Source organism: Carassius carassius, chromosome 10 (assembly GCF_963082965.1).
Source record: "Carassius carassius chromosome 10, fCarCar2.1, whole genome shotgun sequence".
In the NCBI taxonomy this organism is placed as follows: Eukaryota; Metazoa; Chordata; class Actinopteri; order Cypriniformes; family Cyprinidae; genus Carassius; species Carassius carassius.
This window is the reverse complement of record NC_081764.1, coordinates 24,761,751-24,786,695: the sequence shown is the minus strand read 5'-3', so window position 1 is coordinate 24,786,695 and position 24,945 is coordinate 24,761,751. Positions and strand designations below refer to the sequence as shown.

The following is a 24,945-nucleotide window of genomic DNA, read 5'->3' as shown; positions in this document are numbered from 1 at the left end:
TATATATATATATATATATATATATATATAATTATTTATTATTATTATCGGTTTCAGATTTATCAGACCCTACACATCAAGCTAAAACACCGATGACACATTACACCAAATCCAACATCCTGAACATAACAACAGTGATGACACAGACTTTCATCTACCTCAAACCAGTAATACAAGAGCAATGACAAAGTACGCATACAAACAGTCGTTGTCGGACCGTGACCCGTCAGTGACGTACAGAGAGGGAGAGCGATTTTAGAGCATCACCAACACTAGCCCTGCATGATGTGAAACACTTCACAATATACATGTGTGACGGGTTCCAGAGGTTCGTCTGACTTCAGCAAACCTATCTGCGATGAGATAAAGGCTATTGAACATTTCCTTGAGAAGAACTGAAGAACGCGCGCTTCACAGGCACGTCTCAGCGCAGGTATGTGGAACTTAACTGTGTTAGATAATACGAGCTTGTGCAGATTTAAACATCCTGTAACATTTCACAAGACTCGTTCAAAAACCACTGAACATCAGTGTAATCCACATTTTCTTGTTACATTTCTCACTGTATCCGAAACTTTTTTTCATGAATTTATTTGCTGCACAAATAAAACGTATAACAGGTCCTTGAAGACAAACAACACCACGGCTAATAAATACAACAAATAAACATTAAATAAACTAGGCTACTGTCAATTCATGGAAAATGTAATTATTTATTTGTATTATTTATTATTGTATATATATTTTAAAATTAAAATATGTAGTCTATATTTTATAGAAAAATACTTGGAGTAGGCTACGCTGAAGAGAGAATATATGATGGCTGCCACAGTTCACAGTAAATGTTGTCGTTGTGAGCTATGTACCAAGGACAGTACCAAGGACAGTTTCCCTCTGTCTGGGAGCCTCTGATGTGGGTTAAGAGTTTGCTGTCATTCCGAATTTCTTCCCTCTCAGTTTTACGCTCCAGTGTCATATAGCCTACCGCCGTTTACAAATTATCCGTTACTGTTAATTGCAATACTAAAAACTTTTTTTCTCTTTTTTACTAAAGATAAATAAATAAATAAATGTGTGTGTGTACCTGGTATTCCATACGTTATGGGGACCAAATGTCCATACAAGTAGGCTATAGTAAAACCGGTCCATTTTGAACTTGTTGGGAAATTATTATTAATATTTTGGTCCCCATGAGGAAACAAGCTTATTCACACAGAACAGAATTTTTTTGAAAATCTAAAAATGCAGTAAGTTTTATGTGAGTGGTAGGTTTAGGGTTAGGGGTAGGTAAGAAGATATAGAAAATGCATCTTGTACAGTAGAAGAACAATTGGACTGTCACCATAATGATAGGAATAGGCCACCAGTGTGTGTGTGTGTGTGTGTGTGTGTGTGTGTGTGTGTGTGTGCGTGTGTGTGTGTGTGTGTGTGTGTGTGTGTGTGTCCTACGGTATCCCAGTGTTTTGTATATAGCCAGAGCAATATGGGGCTCCTAATTATCAGTAGCCTATATGTTTATCCAATGTACCGCTTTTGAGCATAATGATGTACCCTTCTGTCAGATGTACTTTTGTATTATAGCTTTGTTGTGGTGCACTGTGTATGTACATTGTATATGCATATAATGTTTCTTTATCAAAATTACAGTAATTTTATATTCAGAGTAATGTATGTATATTTTTTCGCTAATCTGCCACATTTATGACCATATGGCACCAAGAACGTGGGGGGGGGGGGGGGGGAGTTGAACATTGGAATTAATATCTATACCAGGTGTCAGAAAACAAACACAGACGTTGTCCAATTTAACATTCATAGACATTCATGTGAGCAATATCCCAGGCCCTATTTAAAATGGTACCCTTAACTCTCATTTTCTTCCCGAGTATTCACTTTAGTGACATAACTTAGAAGCCTGCAGAAGTGGCACATAATGATTGCAATGTGGGCACTCACAAGCATTCTTCTGAAAGCTAAAATTATGAATGGAATAGCCTACCCTACATTCTCGTGGACTAAACATGCGTATGTGGGGTCCACAAGACCACGAGTGAACATGAATTGTGCCAGTTGGGACAGGACCCAGTCATGTGATATGTCTAGACCAGTGGTCTCCAACGTGGTGCCCGCGGGCACCTGGTAGCCCGCGTGGAGTCTCTGAGTCGCCCGCCGAGCACCTTCTATAAATAGCCTGAATTGTAATCTTTCATTTTTTTATGATAATGTTATAAAATGAGAAAATAACTATTGGTGACATTTCATATACCATTAAAACATAATAAAATAATTCTATAATTAAAATATTTAGAATCTGCACGTCTATCTCTCTCTCTCTGCGTCTCGTGCGCGCACCTCTCTCTCTCTCTCTCTCGCTCGCTCTTCGTCTCGCGCGCGCGCACCTCTCTGTCTGTATGTCTGTCTGTCTCTGTCTCTCTCTCTCTCTCTCTTTCTCTCTCTCTCTCTCTCTCTCTCTCTCTTGTTCTCTCTGCGTATCGCGCGGCAGAGGAGCAGCGTTTTAATTTAGTTAAACACAGATATTATGTTGCTTTTCTAATTTTACATACAAGTATGTAAAGTATATCATTCAGTCACTATTTAATATTTATGCCGTTATTCTTTCTCCCTTTCCCCCGTGATTTTGTCTATATCGCGAATATAAGACGTCCCCCCATTTTTTAGGACAAAAACGCCTATTTTTAGGACAAAAAAACTTGTCTTATATTTGGGTATATACGGTAATTATATATTCAATAGTCATAATATTTAACAATATTGCTGTTTGTTGTTGTATTTTTCAAAACTTGAAACTGTGTGTGTGTGTGTGTGCGTGCGTGCGTGCGTGTGTGTGTGCGCGCGCGTGTGTGTGCCTATATCAAACAAGTAGCCCTCAAGACTATTTTATCCTTTCAGGGAGCCCTCACTCACAAAAAGGTTGGAGACCCCTGGTCTAGACGGTATGCAGCATCATCACTTTCCCAGCTGAACAAATACCCTCAGTCGGAATGACTGAGTGTAAAAACATCCTGCAACATGGCTGCCTTGGTAAACTGGGAAAACTGAAGCAAAACAATTATCTGCATAAATTACAGTTGGTTTTAACAGTGCGAAAAGCTAGCTCCTTTCTTATTTCTTATTTAACTCTATTAGTACAACCAAATATACATGTTCTATCCCATATTAGATGTTTTTTGGTGTTTTTATATAGTATTCAAGCTGAACATTAACAGTGTGGCCAATCTGCAAAACTCACATGCAACAACTGTAAAGTTTCCAATACATAAACAATATTATTTATACACTAATTCACAGCTATTTGTTGCCACCTGGCATTGTCTACTCATCATTTTCATAAAGCTGTAAATGCACCATGACACTGCTACTCAGTAGGTGTTACCAGAGTCACTTTAAGGCAAGCCTCCGAGAGAGAAAGAAAGAAAGAAAGAAAGAAAGATAGAAAGAAAGTGTAGTACACATGGAATGGATATCAGTGAAGGGGAGGCTTCACTACACCAAATAAACTGCTTTTGTGGGAAACCAGCTTATCATTTTGTGAATCAACAATGCTGCGTCCACAAGCTGAAAAATGCTGCCTTTGGAAGATGCATTCAAAGGCAGGAAAGCATCAATGCACATCAGAATTCATTTTGCTGTTGCTTCACTTGCTGTCTCCTGAGATGCCTTCATCTGATCGATTTTTAAAGGCAGCATAGATGTATCTTTCACTGCCTTTGATATACCACAAACCTGTGTGTTCAATTCCACAACAGTTGAGCTAAAAAAAAGTGTTTGTGGTTTGTGTTCAATTTGTTTGCTGATGTTGTTTTTGACCATTTTCCCCCCACTTTTGATGTCATTTCTAGCGGGAAATTAGTATTGTAGTAATTCAATATTTGCTTAGTTATACCAAAAACACTCTATTTTGTTGATCAATAAGCTGTTATACTGGCTCAGAAGTCTGTCTGAAATCATTTTTGTGAGGTACCTTCATTCACAAATGCTGCCTGTAGAGTCTTTGCCTGATAGTTAGCAAGGCATCATCTAAGCTCCCTAAGCGTTTAGGAGCAGCCATTCATTTTGGATTTATTGTTTAGAAAAAAAATTTAATAAGAGAAGTCACAGACAAGTTGGCTACAGATAGGATTAAGTTTAGCACTCATTCATTCAATAGTAACCGCAAACATTGATTCACTGTCAAACAGTGTCAAGGCTACAGTGTTATTGGTTATCAGGGCACATGTGTTCCAAGCTTCCACAATAGTAGAACCACAGACCATCTCTGGTGTAACCACAGTCACCTCCACCTACCATCACGTCATGTGGATACCTTCGATATCAGCATGGCTTTAGTTCAGCTGTAGACACAAGACCGCAGGTAACTGCCATGAAGAGCCATATCGCATGACTGGAAACGTGATAGTCAGATGGAACAAGTATGTAAAAAAATATGAAAATACACAGTGTCCCAAAAACTTATCTTATGTGTGTAACTACTTTTTTCTTCCACAAATTTGACATAATAGATGCTCCTAAACCTCTTTTACAAATTCAACAAATACCACTAACAATGATGGCTTGGGCCGCTTCAAAGTTATCGGAGTATTAGAGCAGCCACACTGTAGGCATTTGGTGTGTTTGTCCTCATGCTATCCAGCATAGACCAAATAGTGTTTGACCAGATATAGTGGATGCGGTTCAAAATTTTGTTGGATTCAAGACGGTGCTGATGCAATGTCATTATGACGTGCCATTCGACCCAGAGTACCACGAGAGTGATTCAGAAGCAGTCGCTGATTAATTCTGTGCAGTTTCTACAAAGCGGCTGCATGGGTTCTAATGATGATACAGCTGTTTCAGTATTGGTTTTCATAATTGGCTTCATGATGATGTGTCTTCTGTTTATTTTGTTTAGTTGTGCTAAGGTGTTTTCAGCAAAAAAAGTATTGTCATGTAACCCTCATTGTAGTATACTGTGTACACAAATTCTTGCACTTATAAGGACACTGGCTAACTACCCATTGGCACACTGAAGACTCTATCACTATCTCATTTTGAAGACTGTGCCCTTCCAGAGGTCACATTTGTCAGTTGCTTACAGCATCAAGGTATATTTCAGAAAAGCAACCGTTGTAAAATTTTCTGTTATTCCTCATGAGGTTGTACTATACATGCTCAAATTTTTTTCTTACTTTCCAATGCCAAGGTTGCTTTCTGAAATGAACCAGTGTTCCAGAAATAGAGATTTCCCCGTTACCGCTGCTTTATTAGGCATTGCAGACAAGATAAAATGAAAATGACATTTTCTAAAGACAGACAATTTCCTTTAGTGATATAAAAACATCCACGCTGCATCTTGATTTTGAAAAGTGCAGTGCTCATGTTTATTCAACAAAGTCAAAGCCTTTAAGAAAATATATTTGTGATGGTCAGTTTTGATAGTGGCGGGTTGCCACAAATAAATCAATGTATGGTAAACACTGGGTTGCATCCCACAGTACAACAACCTGAGCCCAACTTCAGTTTACTCTTAACCTTAACTGCATTTGTAGTCGACACCATATTACTAGACACTAGCCAGACCGATAAACAAACACACATCGAAACTTAACTTCAGTCTGTTAACTTCGGGCTTGGCGCGTGCATCTGATGAATATCGTCTACTGATATCTGTCTGACATAATTTAATGATGTTTAAAGTACTGTACATTATGAAAAATAATCCCTGCAACATTTTAGCCAATAATTATTATTTAACTTTAACAAAATTATATTTACTTCTGTGAGTAAGTCAAGTCGAGCTTTATATGTGGAGATACAGTGGAACAAAATGTTGTGTCTCAAAGGACCACGGTGCTACATAAATAAATATACAAAATTAGACGCAAGAACAATTTTTAAACCTACTGTATACATAGCTAACTTACTGAAAGTAGTAATCTAACTATACTATAACATACAACTATACAATATACTATAAATAGTTCACTGTACATATAACCTATGACAGATTATACAATTACTTTACATAATAACTATGCGTGATATTGTGCAAAAGAGGTATTTAAGGTTAAGAAGCAAATGGTGCCGTATGATTTGTGGTGCATGGGGGGGTTGAGATGATCTTGGTTTCAGGAGGTAGGGTTGTGAATGAGGTTTTAGAGGGGGGTGAGGTGATTGGAATTCAGGGCTTTCACAGCCTGGGGGGAAAAGCTGTTGAGCAGTCTCACAGAGTGGGCTCTGATGCTCCGGTACCATCTTCCTGATGGCAAGAGCTGGAAGAGATAATGGGAGGGATGGGTGGAGTTCATGATACTGGTGGCTAAACTGGAGCATCGTGCAAGGAAAATGTCCAGAATGGAGGGTAGAGGGGCACCAATGATCTTTGCATCTGTGTTCACTGTCCACTGTAGGCTCTTGTGGTCAGCAGCACTACAGGTCCCATGACAGACTGATACAGCAGGTTAGCACACTCTCAGTGGTGTCCTTGTAGAATGTAGTGAGGATGGGTGGAAGGAGACTCTCTTTTACGTTGGCGCAGGAAGTGGAGCCACTGTTGCATTTATGATGAAATGTAATAAAATAATAGTTGGTCTTTTTAAAACTTGCCATGTATCATGCTACATGGGGATCAAGGAGCTAGGAGTTGCTGGAGATTCATAAAGGGTAAACACATGAACTTTGAAAGCATTTACAGCTGACAGCAAAGTCAAAACAGGGAACACTATTTATACACTAAACAGGAAAATAGGAATACGAGGCACACCTGGAATCAATAGAAACACATAGAGAACACCTGGGCTTAACTCGGGAACAGGAGCCCTCCGTGGGCTGAACTGGGGATCCGGAGCCCTTCCTGGGCTATGTTCTGGGGCCTGGGCCGACACGCTTCTCCTCACCCCTAGTTTCCTCTTCTGGATTGGGGGGGAAAGGCGTGGTCTGGACAAACACTGGATGGAACTCTTGGGCCTGAGCCGACACTGGAGCAAGCTCTGGAGGAGCGGGCACTTGAGGGTGCTCTGGAAGGCCCTTACGAGGAGTGGGCAAATGGAGTGAGCTTTGGGGCTGGCAGGCTTGCAGCATTAATGTTCGCTGGGCTTGCCACATTAATGTCCTTTTGGCTTGCTATATGAACCGGCGGCAGGCTTGGGTGAGCCGCAGATGGTGGCAGGCTTGACTTGGAGACAGCCGGCAGAGGGTTCCGGTTCAGGATCAGAGACTCCGTGGGATGATGGAACGTCATCCCAATCCAGAACAGCGTTGCAAGGATACATCACCCCTCGCATAGGTGACTGGGTCGTGGCTTGCCTGAGCCACGGCAATAAATAATGCTCGTTCATACATGTGTAATGACATGAAAAACAAAAACAAAAGACTTTTAAAACAAAACAAAAACCTGGGAAAAGCTAAATGAGGATCAAGGTGTAACAAGGAGTCAGAGACGTTCGGATCCATATGCAGTACTTTATTTTCAAGAGTGGTCAAACAGGCAGAGATCAGAGAACAGCATCAGTTATGTCAGGGGATATCCAAAGGTCAGGGCAGGCAGCAGAGAATCACAGTAGGTATACACAATCCAAGATCAAACACAGAAGGAACAAACACAGGGAAACCGCTCAGAAATGCCAGACAGAACTAAACAAGACTTTGCAATGATTGAGAGTCCAAACACAATTTATAGAGGGGAGTGGTAATGGGGAACACCTGGTCGTGACTAACTCTAGGAACAGGATTTAGGGGAAATGGAGTTTGAGAATGGAAAAACAAAATGCCAGAGTGCTGAGTGGAGTGCACTCTAATGGAGTTCATCGGCACTCCAGCTGAAGATCCCCCCCCCCCTGAAGGAGCGGCTTCCAAATGCTCTAAACTATCTAGGAGGGCAGTGGAGCGGAGGCGGAACAGGGGGAGGGACAGAGGGCCAGGTCCGTGTGGAAGTGGAGTGGCCGGGGACCGAGGCAGTGCCGGCAGAGCAGGAGGCAAGTGTGAAGCAGGCAGAACTGGAGGCCTTCCTGGTCTTAACTGGGGATCTGTAGTCCTTTCTGGGATTAACATGGGATCTGAAGCCCTTCCTGGGCTTAACTGGGGATCTGTAGTCCTTCCTGGGCCTAACGTGGGGAACAGGAGCCCTTCCTGAGCCTAACGTGGGGAACAGGAGCCCTTCCTGGGCCTAACGTGGGAAACAGGAGCCCTTTCTGGGCCTAACATGGGGAACAGGAGCCATTCCTGGGCCTAACATGGGAAACAGGAGCCCTTCCTGGGCCAAACATGGGGAACAGGAGCCCTTCCTGGGCCTTACATGGGGAACAGGAGCCTGCCGTGGGCTTAACTCAGGAACAGGGGCCTGCTGTGGGCCTAACTCGGGAAACAGGGGCCCACTGTGGGCTTAACTCGGGAAACAGGGGCCCGCCTTGGGCTTAACTCGGGAACAGGGGCCCACCGTGGGCTTAACTTGGAAACAGGGGCCTGCTGTGGGCCTAACATGGGGAACAGAAGCACGCCGTGGGCTTAACTCGGGAACAGGAGCCCACCAGGGCAGAGCAGGTAGAGCTGGAGCCCACCAGGGTGGAGCAGAGGACCACCACAGCTGAGCAAACAAGACAAAAGCCCACCAGGGTGGAGCAGAGGACCACCACAGCCGAGCAGACAAGACAGAAGCCCACCAGGGCAGAGCAGAGGACCACCACAGCCGAGTAGACGAGACAGAGTCGATGGTACAGGAGAGCAAGTCTGGTCAGTTAGGACTGAAACAGAGAACATGAACAGGTTAATGATGGCCTCCGTGGCCATGAGGAGGTGGTTAGGGAGTTCCCAAATGGCCTCCATACCCATTACAGTGCAGGCAGCGAGTTCATGGATGGCCTCCGTGGCCGTGACATGACAGACAGTGAGTTGGTGGATGGCCTTCGTGGCCATGAAAGGACAGAACATGAGTTTGTGTAACAATCTCCTTGACAGCAACACAACAGGCTAAGAGAACATTGCTGGGTGCAACAGACAGGGTGTGACGAGGCTCTGGAAGTTCAGCTGAGACGTGACGTGACTCTGGAAGTTCAGCTTAGACGTGACGAGGCTCTGGAAGTTCAGCTGAGATGTGACGAGGCTCTGGATGATCTGTTGTGGTATGATGAAGCTCTGGAAGATCTGTTGAGATGTGATGAAGTGCTGGAAGATCGGTACTGATTTGACTGGGCTCATAAAGATCAACGGTGACTTGACCTTGTTCATGAAGATCAACGGTGACTTGACCTTGTTCACGAAGATCAACAGCGACTTGACTTTGTTCACGAAGATCAACGGTGATTTGACTTGACTCATGAAGTTTAACTGTGGTTTTACTTGACTCATGGGTGTTAATGGTGACTTGACCTGATCCTGAACAGTGAGCTGTGACTTGACTGGACCTTGATTCTGGAAAATCAACAGGGATCTGACTTGACTCTGGAAAATCAACGGGGACATGACTTAACTCTGGAAAATCAACGGGGAACTGATTTGACTCTGATAGATCAATGACGGCTGCCATCTTGTGCAGTGGCGCTGGGCTGGCGGCCATCTTGTGCAGCGGCACTGGGCTGGTGGCCATCTTGTGCAGTGGCACTTGGCTGGCGGCCATCATCTTGTGCAGCGGCGCTGGGCTGGTGCCATCTTGTGCAGCGACACTGGGCTGGCGGCCATCTTGTGATGACGCTCAGGTACAGGGACCACAGAACGGAAAGGAGCTGGACACCTCGCAGTAGTGACCTCCTCAACTGTAAAGGGAGAGCCACAAAACTGCAAAAAGTCAATAAACTGTTCCAGGGTCCAGTTAGGGTCTTCCTCTGGTAAATTTAAGCTTATATTAGCATCAAGACCACTCCAGAAACAGTCCTTTACCAAATCCTCATCCCCAGGCATAAGGTGGCTATACTGAAGGAATTCCTCCACATAAAGCTCAATGGGAAAAATGGAGCAAAGCACACTTACACACATCCAAATGCACACTGCAAACATTCAGTAACATTTAGCTTGTGATCATAATGTTTACAAGGTAACACTTTACAGTAAGATTCCAAGATTCCAACTAACAATGAGCATAGCTCAATCGGTGACAGAATGGAGAAAAAACCTTGGGAGAAACCAGGCTCAGTCAGGGGGCCGGTACTCCTTCACCATCACCGACCCATGCTGCTGTATCTCGCCCACAGCGGAGGCGCCAGCTATCCCCACCATCGTATTGGCTAACATACACTCTTTGGACAATAAACTGGATTACATCCGATTACTACGCTCAACTCAGAGGACTGTTAGAAACTGTTGTGTTTTTGTGTTCACGGAAACATGGTTTTTAACAACAGCATTCCATCCATCAGCTGACATGCTATCGAGCGGACAGAGTGTGGAGCCACGATGCTGTTGTGGTCTACAAACACTGCTCACCCCTGGTAGAGTTTATGATTGTGAAGTGCCAGACATTCTTTCTGCTGAGGGAATATTCAGCCATACTGCTCGTTGCTGTTTACATTCCTCCCAGCTTCAACAACAACAACAGGAACCATGCCCTAAATCAGGGGTTTTCAAACTGTGGGTCGCGACCCACTCGTGGGTCACGGAATGGAACAAGGTGGGTCGCACAAAGTCACTTGGCTGCAGCTAATTTTGCGTTTCAATGACACACAGACACTAACACAGTTCAGTCTAGGGCTGCACGAATGTGACGAGTGGGGCGGGGCCTAGTGCCATGGGAACAGAGCTAGGCCGGTGGAGTGATTGGGAAATGAGCAACACTCACCGGTCTCAAGAACCACGGAGGAGATCGGAAAGATACAAAAGAGGAGCGATGACAGTGAAGGACGAGAGAGGACCAGGCCTGGGTTTTATTTTGTGTTTGTTTTTTATTTGTGCACGGCAGTCATCCGAGAGGGGCTGTCGCGCTGTTTTGTGTTTATTTGGTTATTAAAACTTTGTTTGATTGTCCGCCGGTTCCCACCTCTTTCCACGAAGGAGTCATCGAGGCGGTGGGCTGGAGTGAGTTCGCCCCCCCCCCCCCCGGCAACTCACTCCAGCCCACCACATCGAGCACCCTCGGCGGCAGACTCCTTCGCCCTGCTCGATGGCACTGCGGATTCACCCCAGCGGCGAAGGATCTTCGGCAGCGCGCCCCTCCTTCCTCCCTGGCTTCGGCACCAGTGTAAAACATTAAAATCTTCACAATCACAGGAAGAAGGAGGCGGGAACTGGGAACCCACTCATCACAACGATATAGCCCACCAACATTAATAATGAACTGCAATATCCTTAGTGTGATTTTCAAATTGCAATTAAGTCCGTGTGCGTTGCGTGTTTTGAAGGTCTCAGAGCAATGTCATTAAAAGGTTCAATCGGTCTTTTTTTACCTATTTCACAATTATTTTAATCTCCAAACTGTTTTAGATAGTTCTGCTTTGCTTCTTATGCTTTTCTAAAAAAGTGTTGGATTGTGCTCCGTTCTCGCCGACACACACGGAAGGATCATGAATGCAACAAAACACAGCAGCGCAGATCACACTTCACTGGAGTGAGCCTGCTTCACGTTTTTATGGACACTACATATTTTAACGCCAGTAAACAAAAATTAAAACTTGTAAATTTGTAGTGAAATTTTCAGTTGTACTCTAAAATAAAATGGTTATTTTTCTTAAATACTTAATTTCTGTCATAAAAATTTTAAGTAAGATTAGGTTTAAAGTAATTTCACTCGTTGTTTTTTTTTTTTTTTTAATATTTTGGTGGGTCGTGAAATATATTACACTTGTCTAGGTGGGTCGTGGAATGGAAAAGTTTGGGAACCACTGCCCTAAATGAACTGTAACAGCACATCAGTGAGCAGTATACAGCCCACCCTGATGCTTTTCTCATCATAGCTGGGGATTACAACCACGCAGACTAGAAGAGTGTGTTCCCAAAAATACAGCAACACATTAAATTTCCAACACGAGGTAGAAACATTTTGGATTTTGTTTACACCACCCAGAAAGGAGCTTACAAAGCCCTTCACCTCCCCCACCTCGGTGCCTCAGACCACATCACTTTCATGCTAATGCCTGAATACAGACTGCTTGTTAAAGTCACCAAACCAATTCACAAACAGATACAAGTGTGGCCGGAAGGGTCATTAGAGGCTCTTCAAGACCCGTTTTAACACCACTGACTGGAGTATGTTTAACCCTCTGAAGTCGATTAACGCGGATATGCGTTTTGAGTCATTTTCTCCTGATAACCCCGATTTGAACTTAAATTACACTTTCAGTTTTAATCGTACAGATAAGAGCAATACATCAATCGAATCTGTAAAGGGTCTACTTTATTTTTGGATACAGACATAACAACAACAAAACTTTGTGCACTTATAAAATAAAGATAACAAACAAGGTGTGCTGTCTGCAGCCTTTGTCTGCGCTGATCTTTATTTACAAACACATCATTAAAATGAACTGTAACTCCGTGAATACTCAACGAAGAGACATGAGAGAGATATCTATAGAAAGCTTGACATGTCTACTTTTAAACTAAACAAGTGCCGCCGAAAACCGATATTCTGTGATAAAGTAATCTTTTACCAACAAAAAGTGTCTTAGAAAATGTAAATCAATATATTGTTTTCTGTAAGTGAGTAAACAAGATGATTTTCACGTAATTTCGAAAAAAAAATTCTAGGCTACAAGCTCCAGTTCTCAAAAGTCCCGGGAACCAATGTAATGTATGTGTTTTTTTGCCTTTTTCAAGTGTTTTAACATTTTTAGTTTTTCACTAACCACGCATAATATTTTTTTTCTCAAAAACACAATCATGTACATACATGCATTTTGCATATTATTATAGCCCAGTTTGTGCTGTTTACAGTGAGATTAGACTTTACCCATTCAGATATTTATAAGAAACTGAAAAAAGCACAAATGTCAGGGCATGACAAAACTTCTCCAGGCCCCAAAAATACCCTTAGACTCCAGAGGGTTAAGGAGACGGCCACATACAATAACACCACAGAACTCCAAGAGTACTCAGAGACTGTCACTGCCTACATCACCAAGTGAATTGATGATGTAACAGTCATGAAGACCAGCACTGTCTGGGCCAACCAGAAGCGATGGATGACAGGGGAGGTCTGCAGACTCCTGAAGATGCATAACGCTGCTTTCAGAGCTAGAGATGAGGTGGGCCTGAGGACAGCTAGGGCCAACCTATCCCGCTGCATCAGTGAGGCTAAGAGACAATACTCCAGGAAGATGCCCATCAATTCAGTGGCAGCAGAGACACTCGGAGCCTGTGGCAGGGGATACAGACCAATACGGACTACAAGCCCCCACAGCGGATCTGTGACAGCACCATCTCCCTACTGAACGCCTTCTTCACCTGCTTTGAAGCACAAAACAGCAGCACAGAAGAGTCCACCTCCTCCGTGTGACCAGGTGATGACACTGACCCCGGACAGCATGAGGAGATCCCTCAGCAGTATCAATGCACGCAAAGCTCCGGATCCTGACAACATTCCTGGGTGTGTACTGAGAGACTGTGCAGTGGAACTCACTGATGTCTTCACAGACATTTTCAACATCTCGCTTAGTCAGGCTGTTGTCCCCACATGCTTCAAAGCTACCACCATCATTCCAGTCCCGAAGAAGCTGTCTCCATCCTGCCTAAATGACTACTGTCCAGTTGCACTTACCCCCATTCTCTTGAAGTATAGCTTTGAATAGCTAGTCATGCACCTCATCAAGCCCCCCCCCCCTTCCTGGACCCCTTCCAGTTTGCATACAGGTCCGACCGTTCGACCGATGATGCCATCGCCACTACCTTCCACTCAGCACTCACTCATCTAGAGAAAAAGGACGCGTACGTCAGAATGCTGTTCATAGATTTCAGTTCAGCATTTAACACAATCATCACTCAAAGTGAGAAAAGCCAGAGCCCCAGCCCCTATCATGTGCACCTTCCACAGATGCACCATTGAGAGCATCCTGACTGGCTGCATCACTGTGTGGTATGGTGTCCGCAACACATCCTGCTGGAAGACTCTTCAAGGCATAGTGAGAGCAGCTGAGAAGAATGTTGGTGTCTCTCTCCTCACCCTTCAGGACATTTATGGAACCCATCTCACCCGTAAAGCCCTCTGCATCGCAGGTGATCCAACCCACCCGACACACAGATTCTTCAGCTGGTCTCACACACCAGCAGACTGAAGGACAGCTTCATTCATCAGGCTTTTAGAAAACTGAACTCCCTCCTGACCTTGACCCCCCTCCCCTCTTTTTCCCATGCACCACTGAACTCTGAACCTCAGCAATGAACCCCCACCACCAGCTCCCACAAACATTAAAGGACCTGCACCAGACACTTTGTACAGCATTGGTTTGCTCACTACCTCATTCAGCATTGACACTTTAACCAGACTGTTAACCAGACTAACCAGACTAAATAAGCTCTTTTGTACTACAATAATTATATCTGCACTGTTTACTTCACTGGTTTGCACTCTGTCTGCCATGTGCCTTGTGCTGCTTTACTTATCTTTATTTTTTACATGACCTATTTGTATAGTTCTACTTTATATTTTATTATTTTATGTTCTACTGTTAGTGTTATCTGTACGCACCAAGGGTCTGAGCGTAACCCAATTTCAATTCTATGTATGTATGTACAGTACTGTACATGTGGAAGAATTGACAATAAAGCAGACTTGACTTGAATACAGTTGTTCATTGTTAGTTCATGTTATTTCAGAGTGCATTAACTATTAACTAGCACAACTGTTGATTTTAAAAATGAATTAATAAATGTTGAAATTAACATGAACTAAGAGTAATAAATTCTTAGTTTGTTAACAAAAGTCTTTAACTAATGTTAACTAATTAACCTTATTGTACCAATATGTGTTACTTAGTGTTACCAATATTATTGTAAATTCTTTCCAGTTTTATTGTGTTACTTTCAGTAAAAGTGGGGTTATATTGTTGGTTTAGTGTTTTTTTTTTATTCAGTATCAGTAAAATTGAGTTAAATTTAAAAAGTCTTACAAAATAAATTTATATTATTTAATAAAATAATAAATAATCATTACAAAGCATTTTCGGTTTTCAGCCAGGTGCATCCAGGATTTTCGGTTTCCGTTTCGGCCCAGAATTTTCATTTCGGTGCATCCCTAGATGTAAGACTACATGTTTTATTTAATTTCATTTAAATTTAACAGTATTTTCCTTTTAAATGCCCCAATTGCTGAAGGGTCTGAACAACTTTTTTTGTACAAGTTCAAGTTGCACTGTAATATCCCAATATATTACAGAATATCGCAATATATTTAAAATAGCAATAATATTGTATCGTGACACAAGTATCATGATAAAATCATATCGTGAGGCCTCTGGTGATTCCCACCCCTACTGGATATCCGTTGACGTCAGTGACCATCTGATCTGGATACAGACTGGATCTGGTGGCTACGGTGACCTCGGAATAAGAGAGAAACAGACTAATATTAGCGTAGATGCCATTCTTTTAACTATGTAGCAAGTACATTGTGTGTTACGGGAAGTGTTCCCAGTTCCGTATATGTCCTAATTAATGCAGCCTAAAAGTCTTTTAACGGATTTGAATATTAGAAATGTGCCAGCTTAAAGAGATGCCAGGTTAAAGAGATAATCTAGATTTAAACTGAGTGTGTCTGCCTCCCAAACCATGTTAGGTAGGTTATTCCAAAGTTTGGGCACCAAATAGGAAAAGGATCTGCTGCATGCAGTTGATTTTGATATTCTAGGTATTATCAAATTGCCAGAGTTTTGAGAACACAGCAGATGCCGAGGTCTATAGTGCAATAAGAGCTTGTGCAAATACTGAGGTACTATACCATTCAGGGCTTTATAAGTAATAAACAAGATTTTAATATCTATACAATGTTTGACAGGGAGCCAGTGCAGTTTTACAGAACTGGGCTAATATGGTCATACTTCCTGGTTCTAGTGAGAACTACCTGCTGTATTTTGGACTACAGGTAGCTGGAGTTTGTTTATTAAGTGTGCAGAACAACCACCCAATAAAGCATTTCAAAAGTCTAACCTTGAGGTCATGAATGCATGAATTAACGTCTCTGCATTTGACATTGAGAGCATAAGTCATGATTTAGATATATTTTTTGCTGGACTTAGATTTAGATATAATCTTAACTGGAAATCCTCACAGATACCATTTTTCTCTAAGAAAAAATATATTTGTGAGGATACTGCCTTTTCTAGTATCTTGGACAGAAAAGGAAGATTTGAGTTCGGTGTGTAATTAACTAGTTATTTGGGATCTAGTTGTGGTTTTGTGCCATGATACATACCCACTAGTGATGCACGGGTCGGGTTTTTTTCCAGCCCGCGGGTCCCGCTTTTATATAATTATTTGGCCTGCCCCAGCCGCCCCGCAAATAAAGTAAAATTTTCTTTACCCGCCCCGCCCCGTGCATCGGGGACATCACGGAAGTTACGTTGTTACTTAACTTCGTATTGTAAACTTATCAAAGAACCTAATAAAATATATATTCCAAATATAAATAAATATAAAAAATAATAATTTAATATAGGCTATAGGTAATTGCTCTATGATGGTTCGTCCGTGAACAAATCTTTTAGGTCAACGAATCGTTATCGTTCAAGTAATCCATTGACTCATATTTCTCGTTCACTGAAGTTCCTCCCTCCACAGCAGCGCGCGAGCACGGTGCTATTAGCAGCACATGCGCAGCTTGTGAACAGCTCAGAACACGTTTAATCCCCGATTTATTAATGTGAAAATATTATATATGAACTGTCTGAACAAACAATTAAAACGTTAATTATGCAAGAAAACCTTGTGCTTTGTTCATCTTAACAACTTATTTAGACTATTTCATGTGATTATGCACACATTTGAATAAAGCCAAATCAGTTTTTGTCACAAATAAATACATTCGTTGACATAAGACATAATGCATAAGACACTCTTTTTAGCCACCTGCTGTGGTGTATTTGTGTAATATGAAGAAATGGTCACTGGACGAATCAGTGAACGAATCTGAACAAATCATTTTGGTGAACGAACTGAAAATGAACGAATCTCTTGAAAGAATCAAAATTGAACGCAACATAAATTGATTTAAAAAAAAAAAATTTAATGACCCACCCCAACCAGCCCCGCAAATAAAGTGCCAATTTCTTTACCTACCCCGACCCGACCCGCGGGTTACCCACGTGCCCCGCGGGTTATGAGATGACCCGCGCATCACTAATACCCACATTGCCACTAACATTCTCATTTGTGTCTCATAGAAATTCATTTATGAGCACAACTTTTTTTCTTTTCCTTTTTGGAATAAGGGAGTGATTGGAAAATCATATATAGCACCTTTAATTAACAAAATAAAATGTAAATTTAATAATGTATTATTAACTTACTTTTTTCCAGTATTTAGTTGTCAAGTGCCAAAAGCTATTTAAAACAATAATAATTATATTTTCAGCTGTGATACAGAAAGTAGAATTTAGCATTAAGTAACAAAGGCACTTTTTAGAACCATAAAACATCACATACAACAAAACATTTTTAAATTTAATTTAAATTTAAATTTAATATTTTGAATAATAATATAAAAGAGAAATCATACTAAACCAGAGTTAAACTATGGATATATCAGAAAAATATAAAGTAAAATGATAATGAGTATTATCCTTGAAGTCTATCAATGCTTCCTCCAACATGCTGATGTCGGTTTTCAAAAAAAGGCCATTTAGGGGAAGGGTGGTGATACTGACGGCCTGCAACAATAATAGTAATAATAGTAAGGGCTGTAATGAAAGGTCGATTGGCAGGTACGATGATGGGTTGGGGTGCAGGTGCAATGATTTTACCCTCTCTGAACCATTAGATTCATCTTTGACTGTTGCATGAGCACTGTGTTTAAGACATGGTGTAAAACTAAAAGAACTTCATCACTTGTGGTCACAATTTCACTAAAACTAAAATTAGGGAACAACTTAATCAAAGCTGGCATGAGAAATATGTCTATAGAAAGCGAAGATCTTTTACATTAGTTAACGTGTTATTTTTACATAAACCTGCACAGATTTTACTAGTTGGGCTTTTCCTGAACATCTTGCCAAACTGAAATTTATTGTTATTTTTCTTTTTTGTTATTCAGACTATTTCTATTTGTAAACCGAAGAAGGTTAAATTTTTTATTTAAAAAAAAAAAGTATTACAGTTGTTTTAAAGATAAAAGGCTAAACTATTCTGTATTTGACTGAAATTGAAAGAATAGTTTAATTTCTATTAAGGTTTATAGGAATTTTAGGATGTAGCCTAATTAGCGATTTGAATAATTAAGTTACTTCTTGAGTAACTAAGTTACTTTTCAGACAGAGTAATTAGTAATTTAAATACAATATTGATTATGTAATTAGTAATAGTAATCAATTACATTTTGAAAGTAGCTTACCAAACACTGAATTTAGCATGAATACTACTAGCTACTAGTGACAGTCATACATGGAGATCACAAATAGCCAAAAGGTAGCATTAATTGGGGTGTGATGTACAAGCAAAAGAGGGCGAAATTTCAGCAGTCATTAGATGAGAACCCCTGATTAGGTTATGTCAAGACAACTAATGGGACACTAACAATAACATGAAGCTTTTCACCCTAACGTAAAACTCCAGAAACATACTTGATGCAAAGAACAATGCTTTTCGATGTATACTTCTTTTCTAGGCTCCTTTAAGACTAAAATAGTATTTAAAAAAATAATTTGGATGTTAAATTACAGTATCAGATAAACTGTTTTCCCCTTTTCTCGTTACAGCTCCTGTTTTCTGCAGCGTGTCACCTCTGCTGCTGATGTGAAAGATGAGTTTGTGTGGCAGGAAGGCACTGACACTCCTCAGCAGTGTGTTTGCTGTGTGTAGTCTGGGGCTGCTGGCTATTGCAGTCAGCACTGACTACTGGCTTTACCTGGAGGAGGGGGTCATACTGCCTCTTAATCAGAGCACTGAAATCCGTATGTCTCTCCATTCAGGGCTGTGGAGGGTCTGTTTCCTTGCAGGTGAGTGAGTGCCTCTGTGGGACTATAGGCACTTTCTGTGAAACACTGGCACATGTTAGGGCTTCAGGTGTATATAACAATGGACATTTCATTAGGCCTCGGAGAAGATTTGTGAATGGCAGTGAAGTGACGCAACTGACACTGGTAGATCAATGTCAATGTCACCTTTATTTATATAGCGCTTTAAACAAAATACATTGCGTCAAAGCAACTGAACAACATTCATTAGGAAAACAGTGTCAATTATGCAAAAATGATAGTTAAAGGCAGTTCATCATTGGATTCAGTTATGTCATCTCTGTTCAGTTAAATAGTGTATGTGCATTTATTTGCAATCAAGTCAACGATATCGCTGTAAATGAAGTGTCCCCAACTAAGCAAGCCAGAGGCGACAGCGGCAAGGAACCGAAACTCCATCGGTGACAGAATGGAGAAAAAAACCTTGGGAGAAACCAGGCTCAGTTGGGGGGCCAGTTCTCCTCTGACCAGACGAAACCAGTAGTTCAATTCCAGGCTGCAGCAAAGTCAGATTGTGCAGAAGAATCATCTGTTTCCTGTGGTCTTGTCCTGGTGCTCCTCTGAGACAAGGTCTTTACAGGGGATCTGTATCTGGGGCTCTAGTTGTCCTGGTCTCCGCTGTCTTTCAGGGATGTAGAGGTCCTTTCTAGGTGCTGATCCAGCATCTGGTCTGGATACGTACTGGATCCGGGTGACTGCAGTGACCCTCTGATCTGGACACAGACTGGATCTGGTGGCCACGGTGACCTCGGAACAAGAGAGAAACAGACAAATATTAGCGTAGATGCCATTCTTCTAATGATGTAGCAAGTACATAGGTTGTTATGGGAAGTGTTTCCGGTTCCGGTTTACCTAATTAATGCAGCCTAAAAATCCTTTAACGGATTTGGATAATAAAAGCATATTAGTATGTTATGTGTATGCCAGGTTAAAGAGATGGGTCTTTAATCTAGATTTAAACTACAAGAGTGTGTCTGCCTCCCGAACAATGTTAGGTAGGTTATTCCAGAGTTTGGGCGCCAAATAGGAAAAGGATCTGCCGCCTGCAGTTGATTTTGATATTCTAGGTATTATCAAATTGCCTGAGTTTTGAGAACGTAGCGGACGTAGAGGATTATAATGTAAAAGGAGCTCATTCAAATACTGAGGTGCTAAACCATTCAGGGCTTTATAAGTAATAAGCAATATTTTAAAATCTATGCGATGCTTGATAGGGAGCCAGTGCAGTGTTGACAGGACCGGGCTAATATGGTCATACTTCCTGGTTCTAGTAAGAACTCTTGCTGCTGCATTTTGGACTAGCTGTAGTTTGTTTACTAAGCGTGCAGAACAACCACCCAATAAAGCATTACAATAATCTAACCTTGAGGTCATAAATGCATGGATTAACATTTCTGCATTTGACATTGAGAGCATAGGCCGTAATTTAGATATATTTTTGAGATGGAAAAATGCAGTTTTACAAATGCTAGAAACGTGGCTTTCTAAGGAAAGATTGCGATCAAGTAGCACACCTAGGTTCCTAACTGATGACGAAGAATTGACAGAGCAACCATCAAGTCTTAGACAGTGTTCTAGGTTATTACAAGCAGAGTTTTTAGGTCCTATAATTAACACCTCAGTTTTTTCAGAATTTAGCAGTAAGAAATTACTCGTCATCCAGTTTTTTATATCGACTATGCAATCCATTAGTTTTTCAAATTGGTGTGTTTCACCGGGCTGCGAAGAAATATAGAGCTGAGTATCATCAGCATAACAGTGAAAGCTAACACCATGTTTCCTGATGATATCTCCCAAGGGTAACATATAAAGCGTGAAGAGTAGCGGCCCTAGTACTGAGCCTTGAGGTACTCCATACTGAACTTGTGATCGATAGGATACATCTTCATTCACTGCTACGAATTGATGGCGGTCATATAAGTACGATTTAAACCATGCTAATGCACTTCCACTGATGCCAACAAAGTATTCAAGTCTATGCAAAAGAATGTTGTGGTCAATTGTGTCAAACGCAGCACTAAGATCCAATAAAACTAATAGAGAGATACACCCACGATCAGATGATAAGAGCAGATCATTTGTAACTCTAAGAAGAGCAGTCTCAGTACTATGATACGGTCTAAATCCTGACTGGAAATCCTCACATATACCATTTTTTTCTAAGAAGGAATATAATTGTGTGGATACCACCTTTTCTAGTATCTTGGACAGAAAAGGGAGATTCGAGATTGGTCTATAATTAACTAGTTCTTTGGGGTCAAGTTGTGGTTTTTTGATGAGAGGCTTAATAACAGCCAGTTTGAAGGTTTTGGGGACATGTCCTAATGACAATGAGGAATTAATAATAGTCAGAAGAGGATCTATGACTTCTGGAAGCACCTCTTTCAGGAGCTTAGATGGTATAGGGTCTAACATACATGTTGTTGGTTTAGATGATTTAACAAGTTTATACAATTCTTCCTCTCCTATGGTAGAGAATGAGTGGAACTGTTCCTCAGGGGGTCTATAGTGCACTGTCTGATGTGATACTGTAGCTGACGGCTGAATGGTTGCAATTTTATCTCTAATAGTATCGATTTTAGAAGTAAAGTAGTTCATAAACTCATTACTGCTGTGGTGTTGGGAAATGTCAACACTTGTTGAGGCTTTATTTTTCGTTAATTTAGCCACTGTATTGAATAAATACCTGGGGTTATGTTTGTTTTCTTCTAAAAGAGAAGAAAAGTAATCGGATCTAGCAGTTTTTAATGCTTTTCTGTAGGATATGTTACTTTCCCGCCAAGCAATACGAAATACCTCTAGTTTTGTTTTCCTCCAGCTGCGCTCCATTTTTCGGGCTGCTCTCTTTAGGGTGCGAGTATGCTCATTATACCATGGTGTCAAACTGTTTTCCTTAACCTTCCTTAAGCGTAAAGGAGCAACTTTATTTAAAGTGCTAGAAAAGAGAGAGTCCATAGTTTCTGTTACATCATCAAGTTGTTCTGAGGTTTTGGATATGCTAAGGAATTTGGATACATCAGGAAGATAACTTAAAAAGCAGTCTTTTGTGTTAGAAGTGATGGTTCTTCCATACTTGTAACAAGAAGTAGAATTTACAATTTTGGCTATATGAATTTTGCAAAGAACTAAATAATGATCTGAGATATCATCACTTGGCTGAATAATTTCAACACCATCAACATCAATTCCATGTGACAGTATTAAATCTAGAGTATGATTTCGACAATGAGTAGGTCCTGAAACGTGTTGTCTAACACCAATAGAGTTCAGAATGTCTATAAATGCTGATCCCAATGCATCGTTTTCATTATCAACATGGATATTAAAATCACCAACTATTAAAACTTTATCTGCAGCCAGAACTAACTCGGATGTAAAATCACCAAACTCTTTAATAAAGTCTGTATGGTGCCCTGGTGGCCTGTATACAGTAGCCAGTACAAACATAACAGGGGATTTATCATTAACATTTGTTTCTTTGGATAATGTTATATGAAGTACCATTACTTCAAACGAGTTATACTTGTAGCCTGCCCTCTGAGAAATCCTGAAAACGTTGTTATAAATTGAAGCAACACCTCCACCTTTGCCTTTTAGACGTGGCTCATGTTTATAACAGTAATCTTGGGGGGTGGACTCATTTAAAATAATGTAATCATCAGGTTTTAGCCAGGTTTCTGTCAAACAGAGTACATCTATTTTATGATCAGTGATCATATTATTTACAAAAAGTGTTTTCGTAGAAAGGGATCTGATATTCAATAAGCCAAGCTTTATCATTTGTTTATCCATATTGCTTCTGTTTTTTATTTGTTGAACCTCAATTAAATTGTTAATCTTAACTTGGTTTGGACGTTTTTTGTTTTTTCTAGTTCGGGGAACAGACACAGTCTCTATAGTGTGATATCTAGGTGAAAAAGTCTCTATGTGCTGAGAATTAACTGACCTTTGTGACGGGAGGCAGCTAGCAGACGTCTGTCTGCTTCCTGACCTGGGCCCCAGTTAGTCAAGTATAAACACTAAGACTATTTGCCATATTTCTAGAGAGAAGAGTGGCGCCACCCCAGGAGGGATGAAGACCATCTCTTTTAAACAGGTCAGGTCTGCCCCAAAAGCTCTCTATGCTGTCTATGAAACCTATGTTATTCTGTGGGCACCACTTAGACATCCAGCCATTGAGTGATGACAATCTGCTATGCATCTCATCACCACGGTAAGCAGGGAGGGGACCAGATCATATTACAGTGTCTGACATCGTGCTTGCAAGTTCACACACCTCTTTAATGTTATTTTTAGTGATCTCCGACTGGCGAAGTCGAACATCATTAGCGCCGGCATGAATAACAATCTTACTGTATTTACGTTTAGCATTAGCCAGCACTTTTAAATTTGCCAAGATGTCAGGCGCTCTGGCTCCCGGTAAACATTTGACTATGGTGGCTGGTGTCTCTATATTCACGTTCCGTACAATAGAATCACCAATAACTAGAGCACTTTCATCAGGTTTCTCAGTGGGTGCATCACTGAGTGGGGAGAACCTGTTTAATGTTTTGATCGGAACAGAAGAGCGGTGTTTTGACCCACGACTACGCTGCCTCACCGTCAACCAGTTGCCCTGCTGCTGGGGCTCTGTTTCCGGAACCAAACAATGTACAGGAATCCCTGAGCTAGACGCATCCAAAGCCGTATCTAGAGCCCTAACATTTTTACTATCCTCAATTAAAGTTTGGATGCGTGTCTCTAATTCTGAAATCTTCTCTGTCAGCCTAACTATTTCCCTGCATTTATCACATGTGAATCCCTCATCAGCGACAGAGATAGATAAACTGTACATGTGGCAAGAGGTGCAAGAAACAATGATAGGAGAAGCCATTACTCACCGTGCTTGATGAAAATTCTTACTGCGGTTGTTTGATGAACTTGTGAAAAACTGGAGCGAGGGAGAGGAGAAAAGAAAACAGCGATAGGTTCGAATGAAAACGCTAATGACAAGCTAACGAGTGCTAACGCTTTGCAGGTGTAATGCACTCACGGATATAAAATAAAAGTGAACGATCAAAGTTAATCTGATAAGATTGATCGATAATATCAGAAATATGGTGTGAATTAAGTTATATTTTACCACTTTAAAAAAACAGAGAGTGATAGTAAGATAAAGATTCTAGAGAAAAAAATAAAATAAAAACAGCTACACGGAGCTACAATTTGCTACAGAAGGCCAACAGGAAGTAGAGAAAACACTGTCCAACAGCGACCAAATCATGTGATAATGACAACATGGCGTTTGCAGTATGTCCAGATTACATTCATACTACACTCATGAATCCTATATAGAACATGCGTTCTCTTAGTGGTCACAAATAGGCTTGCTGTGGTAGTCTTTGTTACCGCTACTACCCAGTGTTTGGCTGTACACCAAATACACACTTGTCCACTGTGGTACTGCCCCCACTGTTGTTTTGCTTTTTATAGAAATAAAAACCATTTAGTTAAGTTGGATATCAGACACTACAATTGTAAACTAAAAAAGTGTCTTCTCTGCTCCATACAGTGTGTGGTGTAAAGCCGCAGTATAGTGGAGCTTGAATAAGATTTTAGTGATCACGTTAAGAGAGAGAGGTGCTTTTAGAAACTTGTATTTGTCTCTAATTTATTAGTTGCTAAATAAGACAGAATGTGGTGTATGTCATGCACCATCTTATTTGTATTTGTTAATAAACTTTGTATAAGCCAGTTTGTCACAGTACTTTTTTACTGTTGTTGTGCTTTTCATTAAGAATAATAATGAATCCTTCTTTCAAGCATTGGTTTATACACAGGAAGTTTACAATAATCAATAATCACAGTAGTCACAGTAATTTTCTGT

At 41.0% G+C, this 24,945-nt stretch overlaps 1 protein-coding gene across 1 annotated transcript in view; it reads left to right on the top strand.

Moving 5' to 3' along the window:
• Positions 1–239: 239 nt before the first annotated feature.
• LOC132151996 (voltage-dependent calcium channel gamma-5 subunit-like) overlaps positions 240–24,945 on the top strand; it is a 56,156-nt gene continuing 31,450 nt past the window's right edge. The window contains exons 1-2 of the mRNA XM_059560598.1: positions 240–433; positions 18,822–19,061. Of these exons, the coding sequence (XP_059416581.1) occupies positions 18,866–19,061 (196 nt within the window). The 5' untranslated portion in view covers positions 240–433; positions 18,822–18,865. The remainder of the gene's footprint in view (positions 434–18,821; positions 19,062–24,945) is intronic.